Below are 25,840 nucleotides of genomic sequence, written 5' to 3' on the forward strand. Positions count from 1 at the left end.
TCTCAGGTTTATATAACCCTTGACTCAGCTTGCACTTGTCCAGGTGGGGGCAGTAATTTCCACTGCCCTCTACAAATGCATATTGCCAGGAGTGACGATTAATCAGGCTGTGCCTATGTGGCTTTACATGCGCACAGCATAGGTGACACGATGCATACTATGTGCATTACGCAGCTCATAATGAGTGGCCATTATAGGAATCTCTCCAGGTTTCCCATGGACTAAACTCCACCCCCTGCAATAACATCATCACAGGGTGGTGTGTGAGCATATCGGAGCTCCGTCACATTATCAAATTTCCTTACTTGCTTTAACATTTCTCATTTTTTAATCAAAAACAGCAACATTAAAGACTTGTATAAATACTTATGCGTTTGCTACAAATGTTTAAATATACAAACAATATGTTTTTTTATCTCTTTCACAAATAGAGAACATTCAACGTGAATGAATCAATCTCCTTTTGCTGTTTAGATTTTTTCATTTTTCACAAATTCTTCAGATATATTTTCTCTTTTCTGTAGGATTTGTAACTGTTTTTGATTAATCAGATGTGAATAGTCTTATAGTTCTCCAAGTTTAGATTTAGGGCTAGATTTACTAAACTGCGGGTTTGAAAAAGTGGAGATGTTGCCTATGGCAACCAATCAGATTCTAGCTTTCATTTACTTAGTGCATTCTACAAAATGACAGCTAGAATCTGATTGGTTGCTATAGGCAACATCTCCACTTTTTCAAACCCGCAGTTTAGTAAATATACCCCCTAGTTATTTTTGTTTCAAAGAGTACGAGACCTTACTGTACAGTGTATTTTTGTTTATATGTTAAAGTACTGTTTTAGTATTGTGGACCGTTACAGGTTGGAGAGAGGAGAGTTCTGTATTATTTTAATTGATCTTTTTGTGCTAAAAAAAATCAATGAATATACTTGGTTTAATATCAAAAGTAATGACTACACTGTTCTAGCTGTGTCCTTATCCAATGTTATTTCTCATATACTTCTGTAAAAACCAGTCGGCACTGTCTCTCAAGTTTAGGGTATAACTTGTAGCCAGTTTCCTTATACACTTAAACCATTTATTTTAAAAAATATTATACTCACATACCTTTTATAGCGAAGATTTTATCTGGTGCACTCAGACATTTCCCCCTCAAGGTTCAGCTGTTCGGATGTCTCTTAATTTTTACCCCCCTTACATTTCTCCCAACACCTAGTATTGTCATAACTTGTTTACAGGCGACCTCTCCTGCACAGCTTGCCAGACTGTTGATAATAACAACTGCATTCACACTTAAATATTATCTTTCATGAAGCTTTTAATCTTTCTGAAGCATAGCAGAAGTAATTATTATAGGCATTTCAGCATGAAATCGTCATACAAGTAAATTGGTTGACGGAATTAACAGTACACATATTCTGCTAACTAAAATATGTATATACAATGCATCATTGTGATGTGGTTGGTTAAACCAATATTTATAAAAGTTACAGATAATTGCTTAAGTATTCTGAAATGTACCTATCTTGCTTGTGCTCTAAACTTGTTACATATTTAGAACACACAAACCTGTGGCCCTCTTCTTACAAACATTCTGCTAACTTAATCAACAGTATGAATATAAAAATGAAGTATTCTAAAACAAAATGCAGGTTTACTCTATAACAGGGACATTTACTGTTATACAAGTAATTATCTAGAAAAGGTGCTGTAATCCACAGCAACCACTCAGATTTTCAGGCTATATAGCACAATAGATTTTATAACTTTTTGGTAATTGAATTAATTTTCTAGAACATGATTCACAACACACATACAATTAACAATACATGATCAACAATTGATATATTAAAGTAACAACTAAAGCATAGGCCAATCAATTTAAAAATAAAAATGTGTATAATATTTTACAGAACCAAATACATTAGAAAAAAGAAAAAGGAAAAAGAAGATAACACATACAATTTTCTGACCCATAAATACCCGATATAACAAGGTGAAGCAGGAAGACTAAAAAACAGATTTCTAATAAAGAAAATGACAATGCAAACACCCATTAAATACTGTAAAGGTGTGTTTGCGTATTTGCAAACTGAGGCAGATCCGCACAAAGACGCATTTATGAGTGTCAGTAGCTATATAACTTTTTTCTAGGCCTAAGTACTAGTGAAAATACATTGATGATGATAATAATGGATTAGCTAGTTGTTTCTGATTGATTGCGGATTCATCCCTGAAGCTTTCTTTATTACTTGTGCCTACATTATGTGTACATTTTGTTGGCATATATTTGAATTGTTTTTTTTGCTACTTTCATTCGCACACAAAAAAGAAGATTCTAAAGATCTTTTTTTATATATAAATCAAACATAATAGCGAATATGTTTTTCAATATCAAACTTTCCTTGTGTATATAACCTGGTTGTATGTAAGTGTAACTAGGTATAAGTATGCTCAACATATTCTACTGGTGCAGAGCTGGATGCATCTTCTGATGCCCCTGACTCAGCATATGGACATATATATGTATGTATATATATATATATATATATATATATATATATATATATATATATAATCTTTATTTTAATTTGTAAAACCAAGCAGTTACTGTGCATCACATTTTGAGTTTGCACTCTATTACATAAATTTTAAAGCATCACTAAGTATAACCATTTATAACATTTATTGGAGATATAACCTTTATATTATAAGGGATAATGTGATTTTTAAAGAATAAAATGTAAGTAGGGACACAAGTCATATGATCGGCGTTTTCACAAATTATGAGTTCCCCAAACCGTACACAAATTAAATAATATTTCTATTAGAACGAAAATGGTAACTTTTTATTTGTTTTGGTGGTAAATTTATATGTATGTTTGTTATTGGTCTTTGTGATAACATTTAATTTATTATCATTAATTATTATATAATATTCTCTAGTTAATAGAAGAAAAAATATTAATTGTAATTATTGTAAGTAAGCGCACTCAACACTTTTTTTGAAGTTATATGTATTTTGTGGCGCAATTGTAAGTTGCAGTCCCTTTCCGGAACAATTGAGAACAATGTGTTATATATATATTATAAATGCCTGCAAAATATTTGTAAAAGTCTTAAAGCTGGTAAAGTAAGTTACCATAAGTCATGAAAAGTGTGGATAACCCTTAGATATGTGCTCTTTTTCTTTATTAGAATTCCCGCTATCAGACCTATCAACGGATGTGGAATTACATGCACTCAAAGCAACCCAGTGTGTTTGTGAAGAGCACAGAGGAAGGAATTGCCAGAGTGCTGAACTCAAACTATGCCTTCCTGCTAGAATCTACCATGAATGAGTACTATCGTCAACGCAATTGCAATCTCACCCAGGTTGGAGGTCTACTGGACACAAAGGGCTATGGCATTGGCATGCCTATAGGTATGTGCAACATGTGTGACTTTAGCTGTTTTGACTTTGTGTTTGGGAAATATTTAATAGTCTCCAAAGCAACTCATGATTTATGTCAAGAAAACATTTCTGATCCATGATGGATAATATGGATAGTTTGTCTAAAAAAATGTTATATGAGCATGTAATATGGACTCTCCCTGCATCTATTGTACGTTCCGTAAGAACTGCATTCAACTTGGTGAAAACAGCTTAAGTAACTTAGCAAAAAGGGTCAGTTGAACCTATTGCTTATTGTACAGACAAGAGGACATGGATGGACTGTCGATTAAACATATCCTTTTGTTTTGCATTTTATGGTGCTGATTAAGCTACATTCACCAAGTGATGATGTGATAGTGGAAATGTATGCTCCTACCAATGTCTCTCCTTTACAGTAGTGACCAAGTCATCAGTTACACTTTACCATTTCTCTTATATCTATGTTAAATGCAATTCTAGTATCTAAGGGGCACATTCAAATAGCATTCGCGACCACAATTACACGCGGCTGTACGGGTTCCACTACCGCAACATTGCGGATTTCCGCGCTACAGTACCGTAATGACACTTTCATGTTGCTGTACGGATTTCATGTTGCGGTACTGTAATGAGACACCACGCGTAGCCTAATTGATTAAAATGTCCCCTTGCAAATAAAAAGAGCAAACACCATATTAAAAATGTTAGTAAGCTGTTAAATGTTAGTAACAGTATATACATAAAATATTTTTTTTTTTTTACAAAGAAAGTACAATTATATACACTATGGGGATAATTCAATTGGCCGCGTTACTGTAAAAAGTAACACGGTCTGCGCACTATTACTGATATTACAGTAATAGTGAACATAATTACAGTTAATACGGTAATCTTTAATGCTGGTTTTTGCTCGCGGCTCCAGATCAGGGATAAAATTACTGAATTAACTGTAATAGATTTAGTGCCGCATTACTCGTGGCAGAATTGAATTCCCCCCTATGGGTCTGATTTAGATTAGTGTGCACAGTCAAACAGAAGCGGCCAGCGTGGTAAATCTGCCCTGAGCGGGTATTGGCTCATCAGGTTAGTAGAGTTAATCTTCAAACAGTGTTGCAACTCCGAAACTAGTAGTGTTCGAAGTCCATTATGACTTTTTAATTTTTTTTACCACTTTCACTACTTCAAAAAAGAGATTCCCAATGGTTTTAGGAGTTTACATAAAAGGTAACCAGGGGGTTGTAGTGTGTTTATTGTATTAAGAATGATAAAATGAAACACAATATGGTATCATATAGGGTTGGATACATTTGTGCCCGGAATGTACGCAGGAAAAGAAATGCACAAGAAGAAATGCATTTATGCACATAAGGCATCTCAAACCAATGTGACAGACATCAACCATACAAGAATGTATACTTATGATCCACAATAGTATACATATAGAATAATGTAATAAAGTGTCAGAGAGAGTAGTGTTGTGACAGTTATTGATAAACGAGTCACATTTTCAATATAAAATGTAATTAAATGCAAAATACAAATGAAATTATATTAAGTTACACTAAATAGTTTTCCTCTTTAAATGAAATAGGTATCTTCTTTTTTGCAGTTCTCCAAATAGAAATGTAAATGATTTAGTGTGAATAGACAATCCTGACATTAAATCCTATCAGCTGGAGAGGTCAAGATATAAACAACCAAATCAGATGATACTATCTAGTGCTGCTGCTAGACATCATAGTCATTGCATATCATTGCAACAGCCCTCCAGTACCTGCAAGAGATACAATTCCTGATGGGCGTGTCTGCATCCCGGTGTACTCCCTTTCCCTTCCCCGTTCAATCTCTCCAGACACAAGGAGTCAGAAGGTGAACTAATTTAGAATAGGACGCAATTTTTCGGTCTAACATTAGTGTAAAATTGCGGCCTGACATGTATATTGAGTTGTACATATCTTAAGAGTGGGACATCTCTTGAGATGAATCAAGCCAACAAGAAATATGCACTTGACACCACTGACTGAAAACCAGTCCTGGCCTCATCCTGGCACCCTTTGGATAGTAGGTGCCAGAGAAATAGTTTAATGTGAGAAATTTAATCAAATCAAAGTTCGTTTGTGGGCTACAATTCCCAAGAAGCCCTGGCAGCCTTTAACTGCTCTGGCATGCTGCCATTTGTAAAACTTCAAGCATTGGCCTGCTCTGGCAGTCAGGGCCCACTTGGACATGTAGATAGTGTACATAATAGTAAAAAAACAAACAAAACAAAAAACAAAACATACTCATCGGAGTCTTAGTCACACTTACCATGTCTTTCGGTGTCATCTCACAGCCAGCAGGTTCTTTCCTGGTCAACTGCGGCATTCCTGAGCACTGTATCAGCATTTGTAAAAAAAAACAAAAAACACTTTTTGTCTGTTTTGCTGCATGGGTGCAGCCATATTGGATTATGCCATGTGATCTCCTCATTCCAACCAGACTCTAGCAGCTGCATTCACATGACCTGAGCAGCTAATAGGCACTGAGAACACCCTATTTAGACCAGCTCCTGAGTTCATCTCATTGCGAGAACAACTCACATTCTCCTGAGGATAGTTCCCTGGCTCCAGGCTTCAGTTGTTTCTAGCGCTCTTACTAACCTACTCTGCATTTGCCTAAGTACTTATATCTCAGCAAGTACTCTACTTTTACCAAGTGTTAATTTCTCAGCAAGAACTCTACACTTATCGAAGTTTCTCTATAAGAATTCTGCATCTCTCAGCAGACTCCTGAAGACATTATTATCTTCCATTCTGCCAAACACCTCTGGGTTTCCTTCAGCACTCCCATTCCATAATAGTGTGGGTTCGTCTGGTATCATCAGCATTGTAGGTGGGGCTAGCTCTGAGTCTCTAGGTCTCATTTGCAGTTCTGTGAATCTGTGTGTGGGTTCCAGGTTTATTGTCAGCTCACAGTCCTGAGTTCTCCACTCATGGGGGTAAATGTTTTAAACTACGGGTTTTTTTAAGTTGTCAATATTTGGGGACTTTGCAGGGTAAATTTAAAATGTCAAAGTCTTTTTTTCGTAAAATCAATATTGCATCTTTCCCACAGACTGCTTACGGCAATATAAATGCCCTACAGGGATACAAGCAAGAAACACATTTGTTGTTAGCACATTTGAATTTAGGACATTTATATTGCCATTTAATCGGTATCCTGGACAGCATGGCCTTAACCGAGAGCGGGCTTATTTCTTTTCTATTTTGTTTGCAAATCACTTTCTTTCTTTAGTGATTGCAAAAAAAATTCAGACACTCGCCATATATATTTTTGTGCAAATACATGTGTTTGACAACAGTGTGTATACACTGATGTACACTCCAATCTGTTTTTTAGATGTCTAGCCTTTTAAAGGGCTGCTCATGCCAGTATATCACTCTACAAATGTGTTTACAATCACTTTTTTTTTATCACCTATTTAATTGTTTTCAAGTTTTTTTATTTTTCTCCTAACATACTGCTGTAGTCTTGTTCATGCCTTAAATAAATCAAGGGAGGACTTGGTGGCTTTTTTAATGTGTCACTTTTCTACATTCTAATGTTTTTATTTGAATGGGTTTTGTGTGCAAATAGACGTATTTTCTCACATGAAATGCTTCATCATAGTGCAAAATGTCAATGATAAGGCTCTGTAGCTACATGCTAAACTGACAATGCCTCTTTTAATGCACACTCAGCTGCCCTCAAAGCTCATTTCAGTATCTTGTCCCGCGACATGAAATATCATGTCTGCTTTTGTGCAAAGTATGAGGCACCTTACTGCACCTAGCCCCTGTTCAGCGTGGAACGTCGTGATTGGGCCAGCACCTCCAAGCAGAAGGAGAAATATTACATTCCCCAAATTTGCTATCTTAATATCCTAAGCTATGCGTTTAGCTATAAAAATGGATGCAATCACACTCAAAAAAGCATCTTGACATCACAAAAAAAGAAAATCACTGTTTTTTTCCATTAATAGTTTCCATTAATAGTTTTCCATTAATAGTTTTTATTACAATTTTATAAGCATGTGGGGAGGGGATACAGAAAGAAAGAAGGGAAAAAATTGAGTGTCAGCTACACAGTGGGAAGCAGACATAACAACAAGTACAATAAACATCTAGCCACTAAACAGTGCATACTCAAAAAAAATTTGCATTGGAGGGGTCTGAAGATAGCATGACAATGAGGGCTCAATTAACAAACTAAGGTGAGATAACTAGCTAGGTGGAAGGGGAACTAGGTACCTCCAAATAAATGTATGAGCCTGGATCCTTTTCCATCAGTTGTGAACACGTGCCAAAACATCCACTTGACTATTGGAGAAGATGACGCTATAGAGTATGGGGCGTCTAGTGTCTCCATAAGGAAACTAAAATGGATTTTCGCAATGACTTTGTGAATGGTAGGCAGGGCCCTCTTAACAACCTTTTGGGCCCCCGGGCAAAGCAGTGCACCGGGGCCCCTATATATACATATGTATATATATATAAAAAAAAAGTGGCTATATATATGGGCCCTGCAGCCCAGGGGGCCCGTCGGAGTCAGCACAAAAAAAAAACCTGAAAAAATAGAAGAAGAGAATACTTACCCTGCTGTCAGCTGGCGATCCGGCTCCCTCCCTGGTCTCCTCCTCCGTCGCTCCGCAATGGATGTCGGGCGGGCGTGATGACGTCACGCCCGACATGCACTGCCATCGCCGCACGGAGGAGGAGACCAGGGAGGGAGCCGGACCGCCAGCTGACATCAAGGTAAGTATTTTCTTCTTTTTTTTCAGGTTTTTTTGTTTTTTGTGCTGCCTCCGATGGGCCCCCCTGGACTGCAGGGCCCCTGGGTACCTGCCCATTGTGCTCAATGGAAAAGACGGCCCTGATGGTAGGGGGAGATGGTTGTTTCCACAATTGCTCTATTGCTGCTCTAGTGGTCACGTGTAGCTATTGTTTTTGCAGGTTCATAAATAACTCTTGTAACATTTGTCATCTGTAAATAGTTAAGTGTGAACTAACTAAATGACTTTGCTGCAGGCTCCAGTTTCCGAGATGAATTTGATTTGGCAATCTTGCAGCTTCAAGAGAACAATTGCCTTGAGGACCTAAAGCGAAAATGGTGGGATGGAGGTAAATGTCCAAAAGAGGAAGACCACAGAGCAAAAGGTAAATGTGCTTTTCAAATGAGTTTTACCCTTTCTAGCCTTTTATATTAAGTTTTCAGTTAAACTGATTTATATATAACTTAAGGGCTTGTACTTTTATTTTTCCAGTAATCAATAACATTTTTAAGAGAAACCACCACGATTAAATTTATTTAGTTAAGTTAATTATAATTAGGGATGAGCGGGCTCAGATTTTAGAAATCAGAACACCCCCGAACAGTGCCGATCCGAGCCTAATCCGAGCACTGTTCGGGTATTCCTGCCGATCGCAAAACTCAAAACGAGGCAAAATGTCATAATCCCGCCGTCGGATCTCGCGAGATCCGGATTCATATTAGTCCCCACTTGCCGCCGCCATCTTCACTCAGGCATTGTTTAGGGAAGAGGGAGGTTGTGTTAGCGGTGTCCTCTGTCCTGCTCATTCCAGTGTTGCTGTCCTGTGCTCTGTCCTGCTCAGTCCAGTGGTGGTGTCCTGTGCTCTGTCCTGCTCAGTCCAGTGGTGCTCTCCTGCTCAGTCCAGTGGTGCTGTCCTGTACTCTGTCCTGCTCAGTCCAGTGGTGGTGTCCTGTGTACAGTCCAGTGGTACTGCTATATAAGTTCACTGATCCTGCAGTATAAGTCCAGTAGTACTGCTATATAACTAAGTTCACTGATCCTGCAGTATAAGTCCAGAGGTACTGCTATATAACTAAGTTCACTGATCCTGCAGTATAAGTCCAATGGTACTGTCCTGTGCTGCATATAATTTTTAAAGCCTTTGCCGGGTGTGTGTGGTTTAGGGGTACGCTCTCTTGTGCTGCATATAATGGAGTACAAACATTTGGAGGATAAAGTAGGGAAAGATCAAGAACCACTTCCTCCTAATGCTGAAGCTGCTGCCACTAGTCATGACATAGACGATGAAATGCCATCAATGTCGTCTGCCAAGGCCGATGCCCAATGTCATAGTAGAGGGCATGTAAAGTCCAAAAAGCCAAAGGTCACTAAAATGATGAAAAAAAAAGAAATTAAAATCATCTGAGGAGAAATGTAAACTTGCCAATATGCCATTTACGACACGGAGTGACAAGGAACGGCTTAGGCCCTGGCCCGTGTTCATGACTAGTGATTCAGCTTCACACAACAATCTAAGCCCTCCTCCTCCCCCCCTCTAAAAAATTTAAGAGAGTTAAGCTGTCATCAACAACACAGCAAACAACTCTGCCTTCTAAAGACATGGCATCACAAATCCCCAAGGCGAGTCCAAGGGTGTTGGTGGTTGCAAAGCCTGACCTTCCATCACTGTACGGGAAGAGGTGGCTCCTTCCACCATTTGCAGCATGCCCTCTGCATATGCTGGAAGGATCACCCACAGTGCAGTTACAGATTTGTATAATGAAGGTGTCAATGTTGTACACCAGGAGGAGGATATTGATATAGCTGACGCTGAGGAGGAACTTGACGAGGAGGATGCTGATGTGGTTTACTTAAATGAGGCACCAGGGGGGGAAACAGTTGTTATCCATGGGATGAAAAAAAGCCCATCGTCATGCCTGGCCAGAAGACCAATAAATCCACCTCTTCGGTCTGGAATTATTTCTATCCCAATCTGGACAACAAATGTATTGCCATATGTACCTTATGTAAAGCTGCAATAAGCAGGGGTAAGGATCTTGGCCACCTAGGGACATCCTCCCTTATACGTCACCTGAAGAACCTTCATAAATCTGTGTTTAGTTCAGGAACTGTGGCTAGGACCGTCAGCAGTCCAGGGACACCTAAATCCCTTGGTGCCATTGTATCCACACCAGCAACACCCTCCTCGTCAATTTCCTCCTCAATCTGGATCGGAGATAGTCCTGCAGGCCATATCACCGGCATGACTGAGTCCTCTTCAATCCGGGATTCTTCCGGAGGATCCTGCAGCGGTACGCCTGCTACTGCCGCTGCTGCTGTTGCTGCTGGGAGTCGGTCATCTTACCAGAGGGGAAGTCGTAAGACCGCTACGTCTTTCACTAAGCAATTAACCGTACAACAGTCGTTTGCCATGAGCACGAAGTACGACAGCAGTCATCCTATAGCAAAGCGGATAACTGCAGCCTTGACAGCTATGTTGGTGTTAGACGTGCGTCCGGTGTCCGCCATCAGTGGAGTGGGATTTAGAAGGTTGATGGAGGTATTGTGTCCCCGGTACCAAATCCCTTCTAGATTCCACTTCACTAGGCAGGCGATACCCGGGATGTACAGAGAAGTACGAAAAAGTGTCCTCAGTGCTCTGAAAAATGCGGTTGTACCCACTGTCCACTTAACCACGGACATGTGGACAAGTGGTTCAGGGCAAACTAAGGACTATATGACTGTGACAGCCCACTGGGTAGATGCATCGCCTTCTGCAGCAACAGCAGCAGCAGCATCAGTAGCAGCATCTCCGAAACGCCTGCTCGTTCCAAGGCAGGCAACGTTGTGTATCACCGGTTTCAGTAAGAGGCACAATGCCGACAACCTCTTACAGAAACTGAGGGAAATCATCTCGCAGTGGCTTACCCCACTTACACTCTTCTGGGGATTTGTGGTGTCGGACAACGCCAGTAACATTGTGCGGGCATTACATATGGGCAATTTCCAGCACGTGCCATGTTTTGCCCACACAATAAATTTGGTGGTGCAGCATTATCTTAAAAGTGACAGGGGTGTGCAGGATATGCTTGCGGTGGCCAGCAAAATTGCGGGACACTTTCGCCATTCTGCCACTGCCTACCGAAGACTGGAGCACCATCAAACAAGCCTGAACCTGCCCTGCCATCACCTCAAACAAGAGGTTGTGACGCGCTGGAACTCCACCCTCTATATGCTGCAGAGGATAGAGGAGCAGCAAAAGGCCATTCAAGCCTACACAGCCACCTACGACATAGGCAAAGGAGTGGGGATGAGCCTGAGTCAAGCGCAGTGGAGACTGATTTCCGTGTTGTGCAAGGTTCTCCAGCTGTTTGAACTTGCCACACGAGAAGTCAGTTCCGACACTGCCAGCTTGAGTCAGGTCATTCCCCTGATCAGGCTGTTGCAGAAGCAGCTGGAGAAAGTGAGGGAGGAGCTTGTAAAGCATTGCGATTCCACCAAGCATGTAGCTCTTGTGGATGAAGCCCTTCATACGCTTTGCCAGGATCCGAGGGTGGTCAGTCTTTTAAAGTCAGAGGAATACATTCTGGCCACCGTGCTCGATTCTCGGTTTAAAGCGTATGTTGTGTCTCTGTTTCCGGCGGACACAAGTCTACAGCGGTGCAAAGACCTGCTGATCAGGAGATTGTCATCTGAAGAGGACCGTGATATGGCAACAGCTCCTCCTTCATTTTCTTCCACACCTGTGACTGCGAGGAAACAGCTGAGATTTCATAAACGACCCGCTGGCGGGGATGCAGAGAACATCTAGTCCGGACTGAAGGACCTGCCAACAATTGCTGACATGTCTACTGTCACTGCATTGGATGCTGTCACCATTGAAAAAATGGTGGAGGATTACTTTGCTGACAGCATCCAAGTAGACATGTCAGACAGTCCTTACTTGTACTCGCAGGAAAAAAAGGCAGTTTGGAAGCCCCTGTACAAACTGGCTCTATTTTACCTGAGTTGTCCCCCCTCCAGTGTGTACTCGGAAAGAGTTTTTAGTGCAGCGGGGAACCTGATCAGTGAGCGGCGAAGGAGGTTGCTTCCGCAAAATGTGGAGAAGATGATGTTCATCAAAATTAATTATCAATTCTTCAATGAAGACCAGCAATGGTCTCCAGAGACTACAGAGGGACCTGATTGTGGAGTCCAGCGGGGACGAATTGATAATGTGTGAAGATGAGGAAGTACACACTGAAGGGGGCGAGGAATCAGAGGATGAGGATGAGGACGACATCTTGCCTCAGTAGAGCCAGTTTACTTTGTACAGGGAGAGATGAATTGCTTTTTTTTTGTGGGGGCCCAAACAAACCAATCATTTCAGCCACAGTAGTTTGGTAGGCCCTGTCGCTGAAATGATTGCTTTCTTAAAGTGCGCATGTCCTATTTCACCAACATAAGGGTGGGTGGGAGGGCCCAAGGACAATTGTATCTTGCACCTCTTTTTTTGGCATTATGTGCTCTTTGGGGCCTAGTTTTTCAAATTGCCATCCTGTCTGCCACTGCAGTGCCACTCCTAGATGGGCCACGTGTTTGTGCCGCCCACTTGTGTCGCTTAGCTTAGTCATCCAGCTACCTCGGTGCAACCTTTTGGCCTAAAAACAATATTGTGAGGTGTGAGGTGTTCAGAATAGACTGGAAATGAGTGAAAATGAATGTTATTGAGGTTAATAATAGCATAGGAGTGAAAACAAACCAAAAAACAGAATTTTAGTAGTTTTTATGCTTTTTTAAAAAAAAAACAGAACCCAAAACCTTGAGGGGGGTGTTTTGGCAAAACCCATTAGAACCCAAAACCTTAAGGTAATCAGAACCCAAAACACGAAAAGTGTCCGGTGCACATCCCTAATTATAATCTGTATTTGAGATATAGAAGGTTAAAATGACAGGATTACCTCACCTATTTCTTTTCCTGTATTATTCAAGCCACTAGTATGCCACATTAACGTACTGCGATGTAGAGAGAAACCTGCCATATCTACTCCTGCTGATCTGCACTGACTGTGATGCATTTTATTAATAAGTCTGCTGGCATAGTCCTTTTATATCTGTTCAGATCCTTATTTGATGCCCTATAACCTATTCAGAGGCTTCAATCTACCCAGAAGACCGCACAAGACATGTCTCTATAGAGCATCCATTTAACTGAGGATCAGCAGCCACTCCTAGGGCCTGATTCATTAAGGATCTTAACTTAAGAAACTTCTTGTTTAAGTCTCCTGGATAAAACCATGTTACAATGCAAGGGGTACAAATTAGTATTCTGTTTTGCACATAAGTTAAATACTGACTGTTTTTTCATGTAGCACACAAATATCAACTTTAAATTTCAGTGTACAAATAAGCATTTGTGTGCTACATGAAAAAACAGTCAGTATTTAACTTATGTGCTAAACAGAATACTAATTTGTACCCCTTGCATTGTAACATGGTTTTGTCCAGGAGACTTAAATAAGAAGTTTCTTCAGTTAAGATCCTTAATGGATCAGGCCCCTAAGTTTCATCAAGTAACAGATAATCTTTTTTATGGGAGCAATTACTTTACATTTTATCTAATAAGGGTGGTGGTAGTCACCAGTACCGCCTTCAGAAAAAATCTGGCCCAGTACGGGCCCCCGTGCCACCCGGGCCCCCCCCCCCCCCATGAGCGCCCCCCCATGAGCAACACATACTTACCTGGGGCCCGCCGCTGGTCTCCGCTATTCTGTCTTCAGCCTTGCTGTCACCGTGACAGCCAGGCACCAGGATCCGATCTCAGGGGTGGAGGATTCATTCCCCCTGCGATCATGTGCTCTGCCTGTGACCGAACACATGATCGCAGGGGGAATGATTCCTCCACCCCTGCGATCGGATCCTGGTACCTGGCTGTCACGGTGACAGCCAGGCTGAAGACAGAATAGCGGAGACCAGCGGCGGGCCCCAGGTAAGTCTTTGCTGAGCTGTTGTACCGGGCCCCCTGGTGAGCCCGGGCCCGGTACAACAGTACTCCCCGTACCCCCCTGATGGCGGCCCTTGTAATCACTATTCCTATACTGATATCGCCAATACTGTTTAGAGCAACATGAAAATTCCGAAGCCTTACGGCGACGTGCCAGAAATACAGACTTACCATCACACACACACACACACACACACACACAACATTTCTGACAGGGCTTCAATAAACTGCAACTACAGAAAAGGGCGACAGTTGAAATTGACATCACTTCATAACGCGACTCTGACACTTCCAGTTTTAAAGCGGCAATTCACAGACCCAGCGCAGTATAATTTAATCTCAGGGTTAGGATTAGGGTTAGGGTTATTATTAGGGTCAAGTGCTGGGTCCATGCATTGCTACTTTAAAAATAGAAATATCAGAGTCACGTTTTGAAGTGACCACAATTTCAACTGTCGCCCTTTTCTGTAGCCGCAGTTTATTGAAGCCCTGTCGCAAATGTTATATGTGTGTGTGATGGTAAGTCAGTATTTCTGGCATGTCGTCCTGTTAGGCTTCAAAATTTTCATGTCACACTAAATAGTGTCAGACATATCACTATTGGAAAAGCCTACCCCACCCCACGAGGGCATAGTCTCAGTATGTATAGTGGAATTCCACATCACATTTTCATAACCAACATCTGAAGCTGTGGTACATGTGCTTGGCATAGTTAGGTAGATTTTGCTAGCAATATTATTAGGTTTCTTCAGTTTGGACCAATACCAAAAACATGAAAACTGCTGTTAAGCAAACAACAAATCTTACTTCTTGCCTCTCATGTAAGCTGCTAAATCTGCATACCAACAACAATATTGTGATATTAATATAAAAGTCCTTAGAGAGCTCTCATTAGCTCAGCTCTCCTGAGCCACAATGAGCTTCCCCAGGCACCTATGTATGTGTCTTCAGGCCACTGTGCACTTCACCTCTCTAGCTCAATGAAGAGATTAATATATAAATTTAATATATAAATTGTCTTGTGTATATTTTTTTTTTTTCTAGTTTTTGACATTGTTACTATTTTCTATTGAATGATTGCTTGTCTCATTTATTGTAATGTCATATCTATGCATTCTGCCAGGTGTTTCATACTTTTTCTTCTATGTATTTCTTGAATGCCAACTGTGTGGGACTAAGTAGAAACACAGCCATATCATCTGACTGAATGATTAGATCTGTGAACTGAATTGTAAACTGACTGAACATTGAGTGATAATATCACCAACACATGCAGAAAATGTATATGCTAAATTAAACTGCATGCTTTGTTACATTGATGATTTCAATTTTGATGACACTATTACAACACTTTGATAATTTACCGTCCAAAACTTCCAAACTGATCAAATTTGTGAATAACTTGGTGGATCAGATCAAATACATCTTAATTGGTCGTCAGTCACATAAGCGAAAATATCTGTCAGTTTGTCCACAAGCAATAAAACTGTTTGGCAAAATCATGTATTACTGGCAAGCATCAAAAATAACTGCCATGCCTCTATTTTTGTTAGTGGACCACCATGTCAGAAAGCAGTTCAAAAAACATTCTGTGAAACAGATAGGGTGTAGTCCCTCCCCATTACCTAGGGGACATAGGGTCAGACTAAATTAAAATCGAAGTCCTGTCGAAACCTTGCACGAAGTTCCTCTGCAGGATATTCCAGGTTAAAATCTTAATTAATTTTTGCTCACACCTAATAGAGACCCTAAATGTAGGATGACTGGAACATTCACACTAAAGCCCTATTTGCTTCACAGGATCGGGGTGGGGGGGGGGGGGGGGGGTTTACAACCAATAGAGCAAGTTTGAAAAATGAAATGTTAATATCATCATTTTTTTCCCAGGTTTGGGTATGGAAAACATCGGAGGTATCTTTGTTGTGCTAATCTGTGGCCTAATAGTGGCTATTTTCATGGCCATGTTGGAGTTCCTGTGGACCTTACGCAATGCTGAGGAATCTGAGGTGAAATGAGACTCTTTATAAATCCCACATGCAGTTTCTATGTGGTCAACTGCATTGAATTGAAATGCATGAAAAATATGAGTAAGAGCAAGGAAAGATTTTATTTCTGATCTTTAGGATACTTTACAACCCTACACATTAAATATGTAAAGTGTGTTTACAGATAAGTAGGCTATATATGGGGTTCTGAAACCCATTTGTAAGAAAACGCCATAATAATTAAGATAATTAAAGTATCTTGCGTGAAATATATCTCCGGATGACCAGAAAGGACATTACACCAATGAATGCAATTGTATGTAATTCATTTCCACACTTAACTTACACTTACGACTGTTTACAATTTGAGAGGTGGAATGGGGAGGGAAGGGATGGACTGACGTAGACCTGTCTATGCAGCAAGAATGTTTCAACACAGATGCAGCCGATTCAAGTCCTGTGTTAAACGTAAATACGTTTGTTTTCAACCATGTGTTTTGTAACCACTATAGGGCAGGTGTAAATTTCAAAATACCTAGAGAAAGGAAGCACAGAGTGTGTATCCAAAACTTGGAAAAGAATACTAAACTGAGCTAAATAATCTCATGGGACATAATAAAAATGATTAAGTAAAAAAACCTTAAATACATTCTTAGGGTTGCTTTACACTAAAATATATTAACATATAAAATCAAATCATAAACCAATTAATTTCCAGGATAGGCTGTTATCAAGGTGCTTTCATGTGAGTTACATCAACATATTTATAGCAATACTTCATACACAGGGAAATATCACTGTCAAACCTTCACTATTCAAAAGTAATATCGTCACAATGATTGGAATATGAGACTGACTCGGTCTCTAACGTGTCAACAGCAATTTGAATGAGTGTTTTGCATGAACCATAAGTTGTATCAGGCAGAGTAAAAAAACCCACTTCTTTGGAATATGATATCTTCGTATTATTAAGTGAGCATCAATCCAGATAGCAAATGCAGGCTTTCACAAAAGTGTGTAATCCAAGGCACCTCCGCTACTGCTCTCCTCTGAAGATCGCTACTGCCTTTTTGGATATGTGCTCTTTCTCACTGATGAGGCTTTTGACTACCTATAGAGAATAGAAGGTTAAGATGATCACTGAACAAAAGTAGGTGGTTTTCAAAGCACTCAAGTCTTTTGTGGTGAACACAGGTTTTATAGGGAGCGATAATATTAATGTGAGGATTGAACAGTTTAAAAAACTTTGATCAACAATAAGGATAGAAAATTCAAACATTACAAAGATGACTTTCATCTAGGAGTAAAGTGATCATTTAGCTCTTTCAATTTTTACGAGACGCAGTCAGAGTAACTATATAGTTGAGACTAACAAGCAAAGTTTGAGTCCACACTATCAAAGTAAGTAATATGACAATCATACTGTGGGAACCAGTAATCACTCAAATATTGTACTCTTTTTTTTTTTCTTTTTTTTTTAGAGCTCATGTTGTTTCTCTTTGCTCTTACATTAGGGATACTACCCAAATTTTACATATGATTGGTTGGAAGGAGAGTCATTTCTTTTTGATGAGTGATTCGGAATCTTTCTATAGTAATATCCCACATGAAGATGGGATAAAAGTGGTTGATTGTTTTCTAAACCAGGATGGTGAGATGGAGTCATTAAGGAAAGGAAAGCAAAAAAAAAAAGAAAGAAAGAGTAACTCTGCACTTTGGCAAAACCATGTTGCATTGGAGGGGGAGGTAAATTTAAAATGTGAGGACAAATTTATAGTTTGGATAGGGCATGTCCTATATCAACTTTAAATTTCAGTGTAAAAATAAAGCTATCAAGTATGTGTGTGTTATATAAAAAAGCAGCCAGTATTTTCTTTACATGCAAAATAATAAACTAATTTACACTCCTTGAATTGTAACATGGTTCGTCCGGGAGAAAATGTACTCCTTTTTTTTTTTTTTGCCTTACTCTCCTTAATGACTCAGGCTCATTGGGAGTTCATATTGGAGTCCATCAGATTTATTTACCGTATATACTCGAGTATAAGTCGACCCGAATATAAGCCGAGGCACCCAATTTTACCTCAAAAAACTAGGAAAACTTATTGACTCGAGTATAAGCCTAGGGTGGGAAATGCAGCAGCTACTGGTAAATTTCAAAAATAAAAATAGAATTAACAGTTCCATTTTGATGACTTTATATAGATGTTTTTATACTGTCCAACTTTATATATTATTATGCCAATTTGCTAATCAATGAGCTGTAGCCTATGTTCCAGGTTTGGGCTACCTTCAGCTCTCCAGTTCTTCTGGACCATAAGAAGCTGCCACAGGCTGAAACTTGTACAACAGCAGGTGCTACAAGTTCTCTAAACCTGATAAATGCCTCCATGACAGCTTACAGAATTCTGCCCTTAATAGTTTCTGGACATCATACATAAAGAGGGGACGTTATTATGAGAACACAGGAAGACACTTTATAAAGGAATTACAGAACAATTCCTAAGTTTAGAGATGGTTCTCTCTCAGTAAAACTAGAGTAAAGGGACTGCAATTTATGGATTTACATTACCATTATCTGTTTTATTTGGATTCATAGTTTGCAATTGAAAAGTGTGAATGAATAAAGATTGTTTAAACCAAACCCCCCTTATAAGTAAGCACTCCGTGCTTGGGGACTAGAGGATGATGCGTCCCAGGCACTGCACTCCCCTTTTGGGTCTATCTGGAAGCCGCAAGAGTTGCCGAGGTTTCAGTGAAAGATGGACATTTCCCAGCAGCACCCGGAGCCCAAGTCGCAGACAATCAGGAACAGCAGTCTGCAACGGGACCCAAGAGAACCGCTGCATATGTGCAGTCTAATGCCGGGCAGCGTCTGAGAGTGTTCCCGACGTGGCTCTGTGCAGTGTGACGTGATGTTAGAGGTCACTCTGCACAGGCCGCACCTTCTCCACCCACCTTGCCCGCTTCTCTCCCCACTAGGGATGCCGCTCACCTAGCTCACTCGAGTATAAGCCGAGGGGGGACTTTTTCAGCACAAAAAATGTGCTGAAAAACTAGGCTTATACTCGAGTATATACGGTACTTATTTGCTGAAATTACATGGAGTATTGAAGCCTTTTTAACCCATAGAAATGGTGGTGATGTTTAGAAGCGCAAACAACAATAAAGAAAAATTGGCCCTTAGTTTGTTTGTTAATAAATCAAAAGTGTCTGCTATGAAGAGTGGGGTTGAACATTTATCTGCTACAATTCTGTTTCAATAACTAGATCCTTGTAATAACAGCCATGGAGCCAAGAGTATGCTGAAAACATAAAACTATTTTATTGTAGCAAGAACTCAATCCAGGTAATGCAGGAAAAACACAGATCAGGTAAACCTGGGTATAATAAACAAACATCCAGGTGTTGCTGGATAACAGGTAAGTAGTTCATTTATACTAAACAGCAGGTACAATGGTAAATAGCCAGGACAAGGGATACACAGGAACAGAATGTAGGTTTGCAGTATGTCCAAAGCACAAGACAGGATCAGAATAACATCTGGATGTGGCTGGGTACAAGTAAATTGTAAATTAAAACTGAACAGCAGGTACAGGTAACTTAGCTGAACAATGGAAAAGAGCCAGGACCAAGGATTCACAGGAACAGAATGTAGCTTTGCATGAAGTCCAAGGAAAAACAATCATTAAATAGCAATGTACATGGTGAGGAACAGTCATAAATAGTCAGTGAGGCAGTTGTGTGTAATTAACAGGAGCAGATTAATGCCTGCTTTGAGGTGAAACTGCTCAATGGCAAAATAGCAGCACCTCTGGTAGCATAGAGGTACTGCAGTCAGTCCTAACACTATCATGGTTACCACAGAAACCAAAGGATTGTTTCAAATTCAAGGAATGACTGTATCACTTGTAGATTTATATAACACAAGAGTTATGATTGAATTGAGTCATCTGTAACTAAAGAAAACATTTCACTGTGAAAGTTTTATCAATAAACACCATTTGTAATTTATCTGAATAACTGTAAATGTGGAAGAACGACACCTACACTCAACACTTGCTTCCTAGAAAATAGGTGGAATATTTTAAAGAAATTAGAATTACACAGTGTCTCCAGACACTGTCTAACATGTTCTAATGGTGGTGTGACAAACATTTCAGTCAGAATAATTGAGAGTATAAAATAAACACTAAGGGGGTGATAGAGCCAGGAGATTGTGCCAGAAGGAGGCATACTGGACCTTCCATCCGGGTTTCCTGTTCCTGGCAGAGCCATTGAATTCAATATTGAGACTATTAAGCTCAATAGCATTTATAAACCAGTATATGTATGTTATGATATAAAAATGGCTTTCTACTCTAGAAAAATATAAATATATGAAGCATCTTTGTTCCACTGTTAAGTCATGTGAAACCTATAAGTAGCACCAAGGGATATATAACCCATTTCGATAGAAAAATCAATGTGGAACAGCAAGGAAAAATTATTCTGCCTTTATAATCTTGAAACTATTCATACGTATAGTTATGTAACCCTGAGAGCAATGTCTTACGTTTTCTCTAGATTTTACACTAAGCTATTAGAATGTCTAGTTCATATGTCTTATTGAGAAAATAAGTGGGATAACTCATATGCCATAACTAGTATATGACGAGTTTGCTGGTCTAAATTTAAGACGCTAAACTTAGATCTCCTTAGTTATACTCTGGATGGGGACCCTTAATATGAAATTTAGGTTTAGTTACTCTGATTTTGGTATCATTGTTTAATACAATTTGAAATTTATTTATGACATAGCTTAAAATTATTCATATACCTAAAAAACTATATAGAGAGCACAGTGGTTGAAATATAAGGGTGATGGGGACCTGTGGTTTGAAGTGCAGTCGAGATATATTTTACTATCTTCAGTATTTTCACTGTTTATATTATTATTATTATTATTATTATTATTATTATTAAGAATAATTAAATTACTACATTATTAAGTGTAATACAAATCTGATATGGTTGTATGTTTTTTTTTGGGTCACTGTGGATGGCGAATCTATTAGTTATGAATGATATGGCAAGTGGTTATTCTGTCTCCTGATAAAAACACAAGACATGCAATATAGAAAATATATATAAAAGAAATGTATATTTAAAATATAAAAAAAAAATATCTATATATATATATATTTATTAGTGGCAATAGAGGCAGCTTTCCACACACTGGTAAGGGACACACACACAAAACTATAGTTCAGCAAAACCTGTGTAAAGGCAATTTGTTTGGCGTGCTTTTCTCAAGTGGTGTCATGATGGGATGTGCAAAAGGACAGCTAGATCTTAATGTCCCCCAAGTCAACAAATCCAGGGTGGTGAGTTATGTAAAACCTCCTTACTAGAAATATATTTGCCGCATGCAAAGGTATTGCAATCCTCAAACACAAAAGTAAATGCATATTTTTTTGTTGATTACAAGTAGTGCAAAAAGCTGCTTATTACAAATGTTTATTTGCTGCATATCTGAGAAAATGCAACAATGTTGCAATCTTTAAACACAAAAGCAAATGCATGAAGTTTTTTTGGGATTGCCATAAGTGGAAAAATTGTTTTCTATAAAGATATTTGCAAATTTGAAGAATGCATAGCAGACACAAACCTTAATCACAAAGCAAATGTGTAAAACTGTTTACTACAAAAATCTTTGCTGCAAATGTGAGTAATGCATAGATGATTCAAACCTTAATCACAAAGTAGATGTATAAAATTGTTTGATGGTTGTGAGTGTGAACTACAAGTGACATACAGCCTTTTCCACAAACAAAACTGTTTAATTTATGCTTAGGGAAGCAAAATTAAATTTTTCCTTTATGCCAAAACAGCAATATGGAGGAACTCTTGAGGCCTTTGGTGAATGGGGCCACTATGCAGCAGGAGCAGCAGAGGGCATTGCTGGATGTAGCCACTATGCAACAAGCACAACAGGCCCAAATGTTGCATGTTGCAGAAGCCCAGATAGAAAATACAAAGCTCCTGCGTAAAGAACTAGCTCAAGTGAGGCAGGTGCATGATGTGTCTGAGGTATCTGTCTTGCAGAAAATGACCGCCTCAGATGATGTGGAGGCATATCTCTTAGCTTTTGAGAAAGTCGACCAGAAGACTTAAATGGCTGCCAGGAATCTGGTCGGAAAAACTGACACCATATTTGAGCAGTGAAGCTCAGCGTGCATATGTTGATTTGTCTGATGAGCAGGCTGCTGTTTATCAGCAAGTATAGGCTCAGATTTTGGCCTGGATAGGTGTGACTGGAGCGGGTAGAGTTCAGCGCTGCCATGACTGGTGTTATCTCCCAGGAAAAGCGGTTCGCTCACAGCTGGCTGAACTTTCTAAAGTGATAAAGAGTTGGTTGCAGGCAAATACCAATTCACCTGGCCGTATGGTGGAGATACTAGCAAATTACTATTGTGTCCGGGGGCTGGATAAGGGCTTACAGAGATGGGTGCTACTAGTGGGATCAGCCTTTCCTAGTTGCTGCGCCATGCCCCCACCATGGGAAGTCCATCATCATTTCGAGTGATTGTCCTGGTGAATCGGCATGTTGTTTTGGCTCTGGTGGATTCAGGAAGTGAGTTGACATTAGTCTCTAGTTCAATGGTTCCAAAAGAGGTGTCTGCAAGGTTACCGAAAATGAGGGTGCTGTGCACTCATGGAGCTACTAAGAATACGAGCAGACTCTCCTTCCAATTACCCTAAAAGGCTAAATGGTTGAGGTAGTAGCTACCATAGTCCCAAAGCTATCGTACCCCCTTGTCCTGGGGCGAGACTTTCCCATGTTCCAGGAGGTTCTTAGTGATTGGATCCGGCTGGACATGTCGGCAACTGATAAACCAGCCGAAAGTTCAATCTTAAAGGAACCTGTCCAACTCTCACTGGGCTTGGGAAAAGAGACAACAGAACTGCCGTTGAAGGATTCTGAATGCAGGTCCATGACCACTACTTGTCCCAAGTCTCACCCAAGGAAACAAAAGGGGAAATTGAGCCAATCATTTGCCAGTGACACTGACATAGAGACTTTGGGGTCGCTAGAGGAAGCTGAAGACTGGTCCCCAATTCCAAGGCTCATTTTATTAAAGGACTTTGCTAGGGATAAATGTAATGATGCTACCCTAGAAAGTGCATTTAAATATGTGGTGAAAGTTAATGATGTGGTGAAAGCTGCCAGGCCGGCAGAACGTGTACCGTATTTATTTATTAAAGGGGATTTGTTGTATTGGGAGTGGTTGATCAGGAAAGAAAAGTTGAACAGCTGGTAATACCACAGGTTCATACGTATCTTTAGTATTGACAGCCACACACACAAATCTTCCTGGGGGTCATTTGGGAGAGGATAAGACTCGGGAAAGAGTAATACTATGCTGTTACTGGCCAGGTATACATAGGGCTCTAAAAATATATTATTTATCCTGCCCAGAGTGTAAAAATATCTCTCCAAAACCTGATTACAGGATCCCATTCTTGCATAGAAAGAAGAGACAAATAGGTTCCCCAGGGAAACAACAATGGCCAGGACCATCAGAAAAAGCATTATGACACGTTGGCAGCAGTTCATGTTTTCAACCCAGGTGACAGTTTTAGTTCATACTCCCACAAGGGAAGGGACCTTATGAGGTCATAAAGGCAGTTGACCCAATGAGTTATAGAATCATCCAGTTGGGTAGAAGTCAAAAACTACAAGTTTATCATGTTGGTTTACTAAAAACCTAGCATAAGGAGAGTCCTCTGTCTTTGTTGATAGCTGCTAGGACAGAAGGTGGTAATATACCTGTTAAGACTTCCTTAACACTGCCTCGAAGGCAACAGGTGGAAGAGACAATGATTCAAAACAGGGATGCTTTCTCTCTTATTCCTGGGCATACCACTCTGAGAAGGCATAGACCATGACCTAGGTTTAAAAATGCGGATGCCTACTCCCATAAAAATGTGCCTCCCCCGGTATCCGAATCAATTGGGTTGATGAAGCAAAAGGAAAGGGATGTAACAAAAAGGCAGTTTTGCACTCCCCCCGGAATCTGTTTCACTTAGGTTGATGAAGCTAAGGGGAGGGGTATGTGGCAATAAGGGACAGTTTGCCGCACACTTTTAAAGGAGAGACTGGTGGTTTGCCTGGGGAGCTGCAGGCTGAGAATGCAGAGAGGGTTAAGTCTGCACAAAATATGTTTAGTGTGATTGCTGAAGACACTACAAAGGCTGTTTTATCCATCCTGACAAGAACATAGTAACATAGTTGATGAGGTTGAAAAAAGACACCAGTCCATCAAGTTCAACCTATTTTGGCTCTCCTGCAATCCTTCACTTATATTTAAAATTGATCCAGATTAAGGAACCGCCAATCCGTTTCAATTGGGAAAAATCCCTTTAGACCCAATATTACTATCCTTCATTTTAATTAACGGTCGTATCCCTGGATACACTTTTCCGCTAAAAATGTATCTAACCCTTTCTTAAACATATCCATTGAATCTGTCATCACAACCTTCCCTGGCAGTAAATTCCATATCTTGACTGGCCTTACTATAAAGAACCCCTTCCTTTGCTGGTTGTGAAACTTCCTCGCCTCTAACCTTAGGGGGTGACCGCATGTCCTGTGTATAGTCCTTAGGGTAAAAGGTTCCCTTAAAAGTTCTCTGAATTGACCCTTAATGTATTTGTGCATAGTAATCATTTCTCCCCTAGACGCCTTTCTAAAGTATACATGCCTAAACTGGCTAACCCTTCCTCATAACTTAATGACTCCATACCCTTTATCAATTTTGTCACCCTTCTCTGAACCCTTTCTAGTTCCAAAATATGTTTTTTATAGAGTGGTGCCCAGAAATGTACTCCATATGCAAGATGAGGTCTTACCAACGTTTTATACAGTGGCAAAATTACACTTGTGTGGTACTGTATCAAAGGCCTTTGCAAAATCTAAGTAGACCACATCCACTCTGCTGCCCTGGTCTAAGTTCCCACTAACTTCCTCGTAGAACTAATTAGATTAGTTTGACATGACCTATCCCTTACAAATCCATGCTGATTCCCACTATTAATCTTATTGTGCACCAAGTAATCCTGAATACTATCCCTTAATATACCTTCCATTAGTTTCCCCACTATTGATGTCAGGCTTACAGGTCTATAATTCCCTTGTTGTGATCTCTTCCGCTTTTTAAACAACGGCACCACATCTGCTAATCACCAATCCCTTGGTACTGAGTCTAATGAGATTGAATCTATCAAAATTAAGAATAAGTCTAGCTATTTCTGCGTTTAGCTCCATAAGAACCCTTGGGTGTATGCCATCTGGACCTGGAGCTTTATTTATCTTAATATTCTTCAGTTGCCTTTGGAATTCCTCCTTTGTCAGCCAAGTATTAATTAATGGTACCGTTTAATTTCCATTTTTATGTATTATTCCTACCATTTGTTCCTCTCCAGTAAATACTGAAGAAACGAAAGTGTTTAATACCTCTGCTTTTTACTTAGTATTATTTATCAATTCACCCATCTCACTTCTTCGGTGTCCTATATAATTTTTTTTAATCCTTTTGCAATTTATATACTTAAAAAACGTTTTGGGGTTTGTCTTAATTTCTTTTGCAAATTGTTTTTCATTTTCTAACTTAGCCAATCTAATTTCCTTTTTGCATGTTTTATTAC

General features: G+C 39.8%; 1 protein-coding gene across 7 annotated transcripts in view; it reads left to right on the forward strand.

Annotated features, from left to right (window-relative positions):
• Positions 1-25,840, forward strand: part of GRIK4 (glutamate ionotropic receptor kainate type subunit 4) — a 341,881-nt gene that overhangs the window by 310,823 nt on the left and 5,218 nt on the right. For all 7 annotated transcript variants that reach the window (XM_075191037.1, XM_075191032.1, XM_075191031.1 and 4 more), the window contains 3 exons: positions 3,198-3,423; positions 8,460-8,588; positions 16,053-16,171. In XM_075191037.1, coding sequence (XP_075047138.1) covers positions 3,198-3,423; positions 8,460-8,588; positions 16,053-16,171 — 474 coding nt within the window. The remainder of the gene's footprint in view (positions 1-3,197; positions 3,424-8,459; positions 8,589-16,052; positions 16,172-25,840) is intronic.

This window comes from Mixophyes fleayi, chromosome 11 (genome assembly GCF_038048845.1).
Source record: "Mixophyes fleayi isolate aMixFle1 chromosome 11, aMixFle1.hap1, whole genome shotgun sequence".
NCBI lineage: Eukaryota > Metazoa > Chordata > Amphibia > Anura > Limnodynastidae > Mixophyes > Mixophyes fleayi.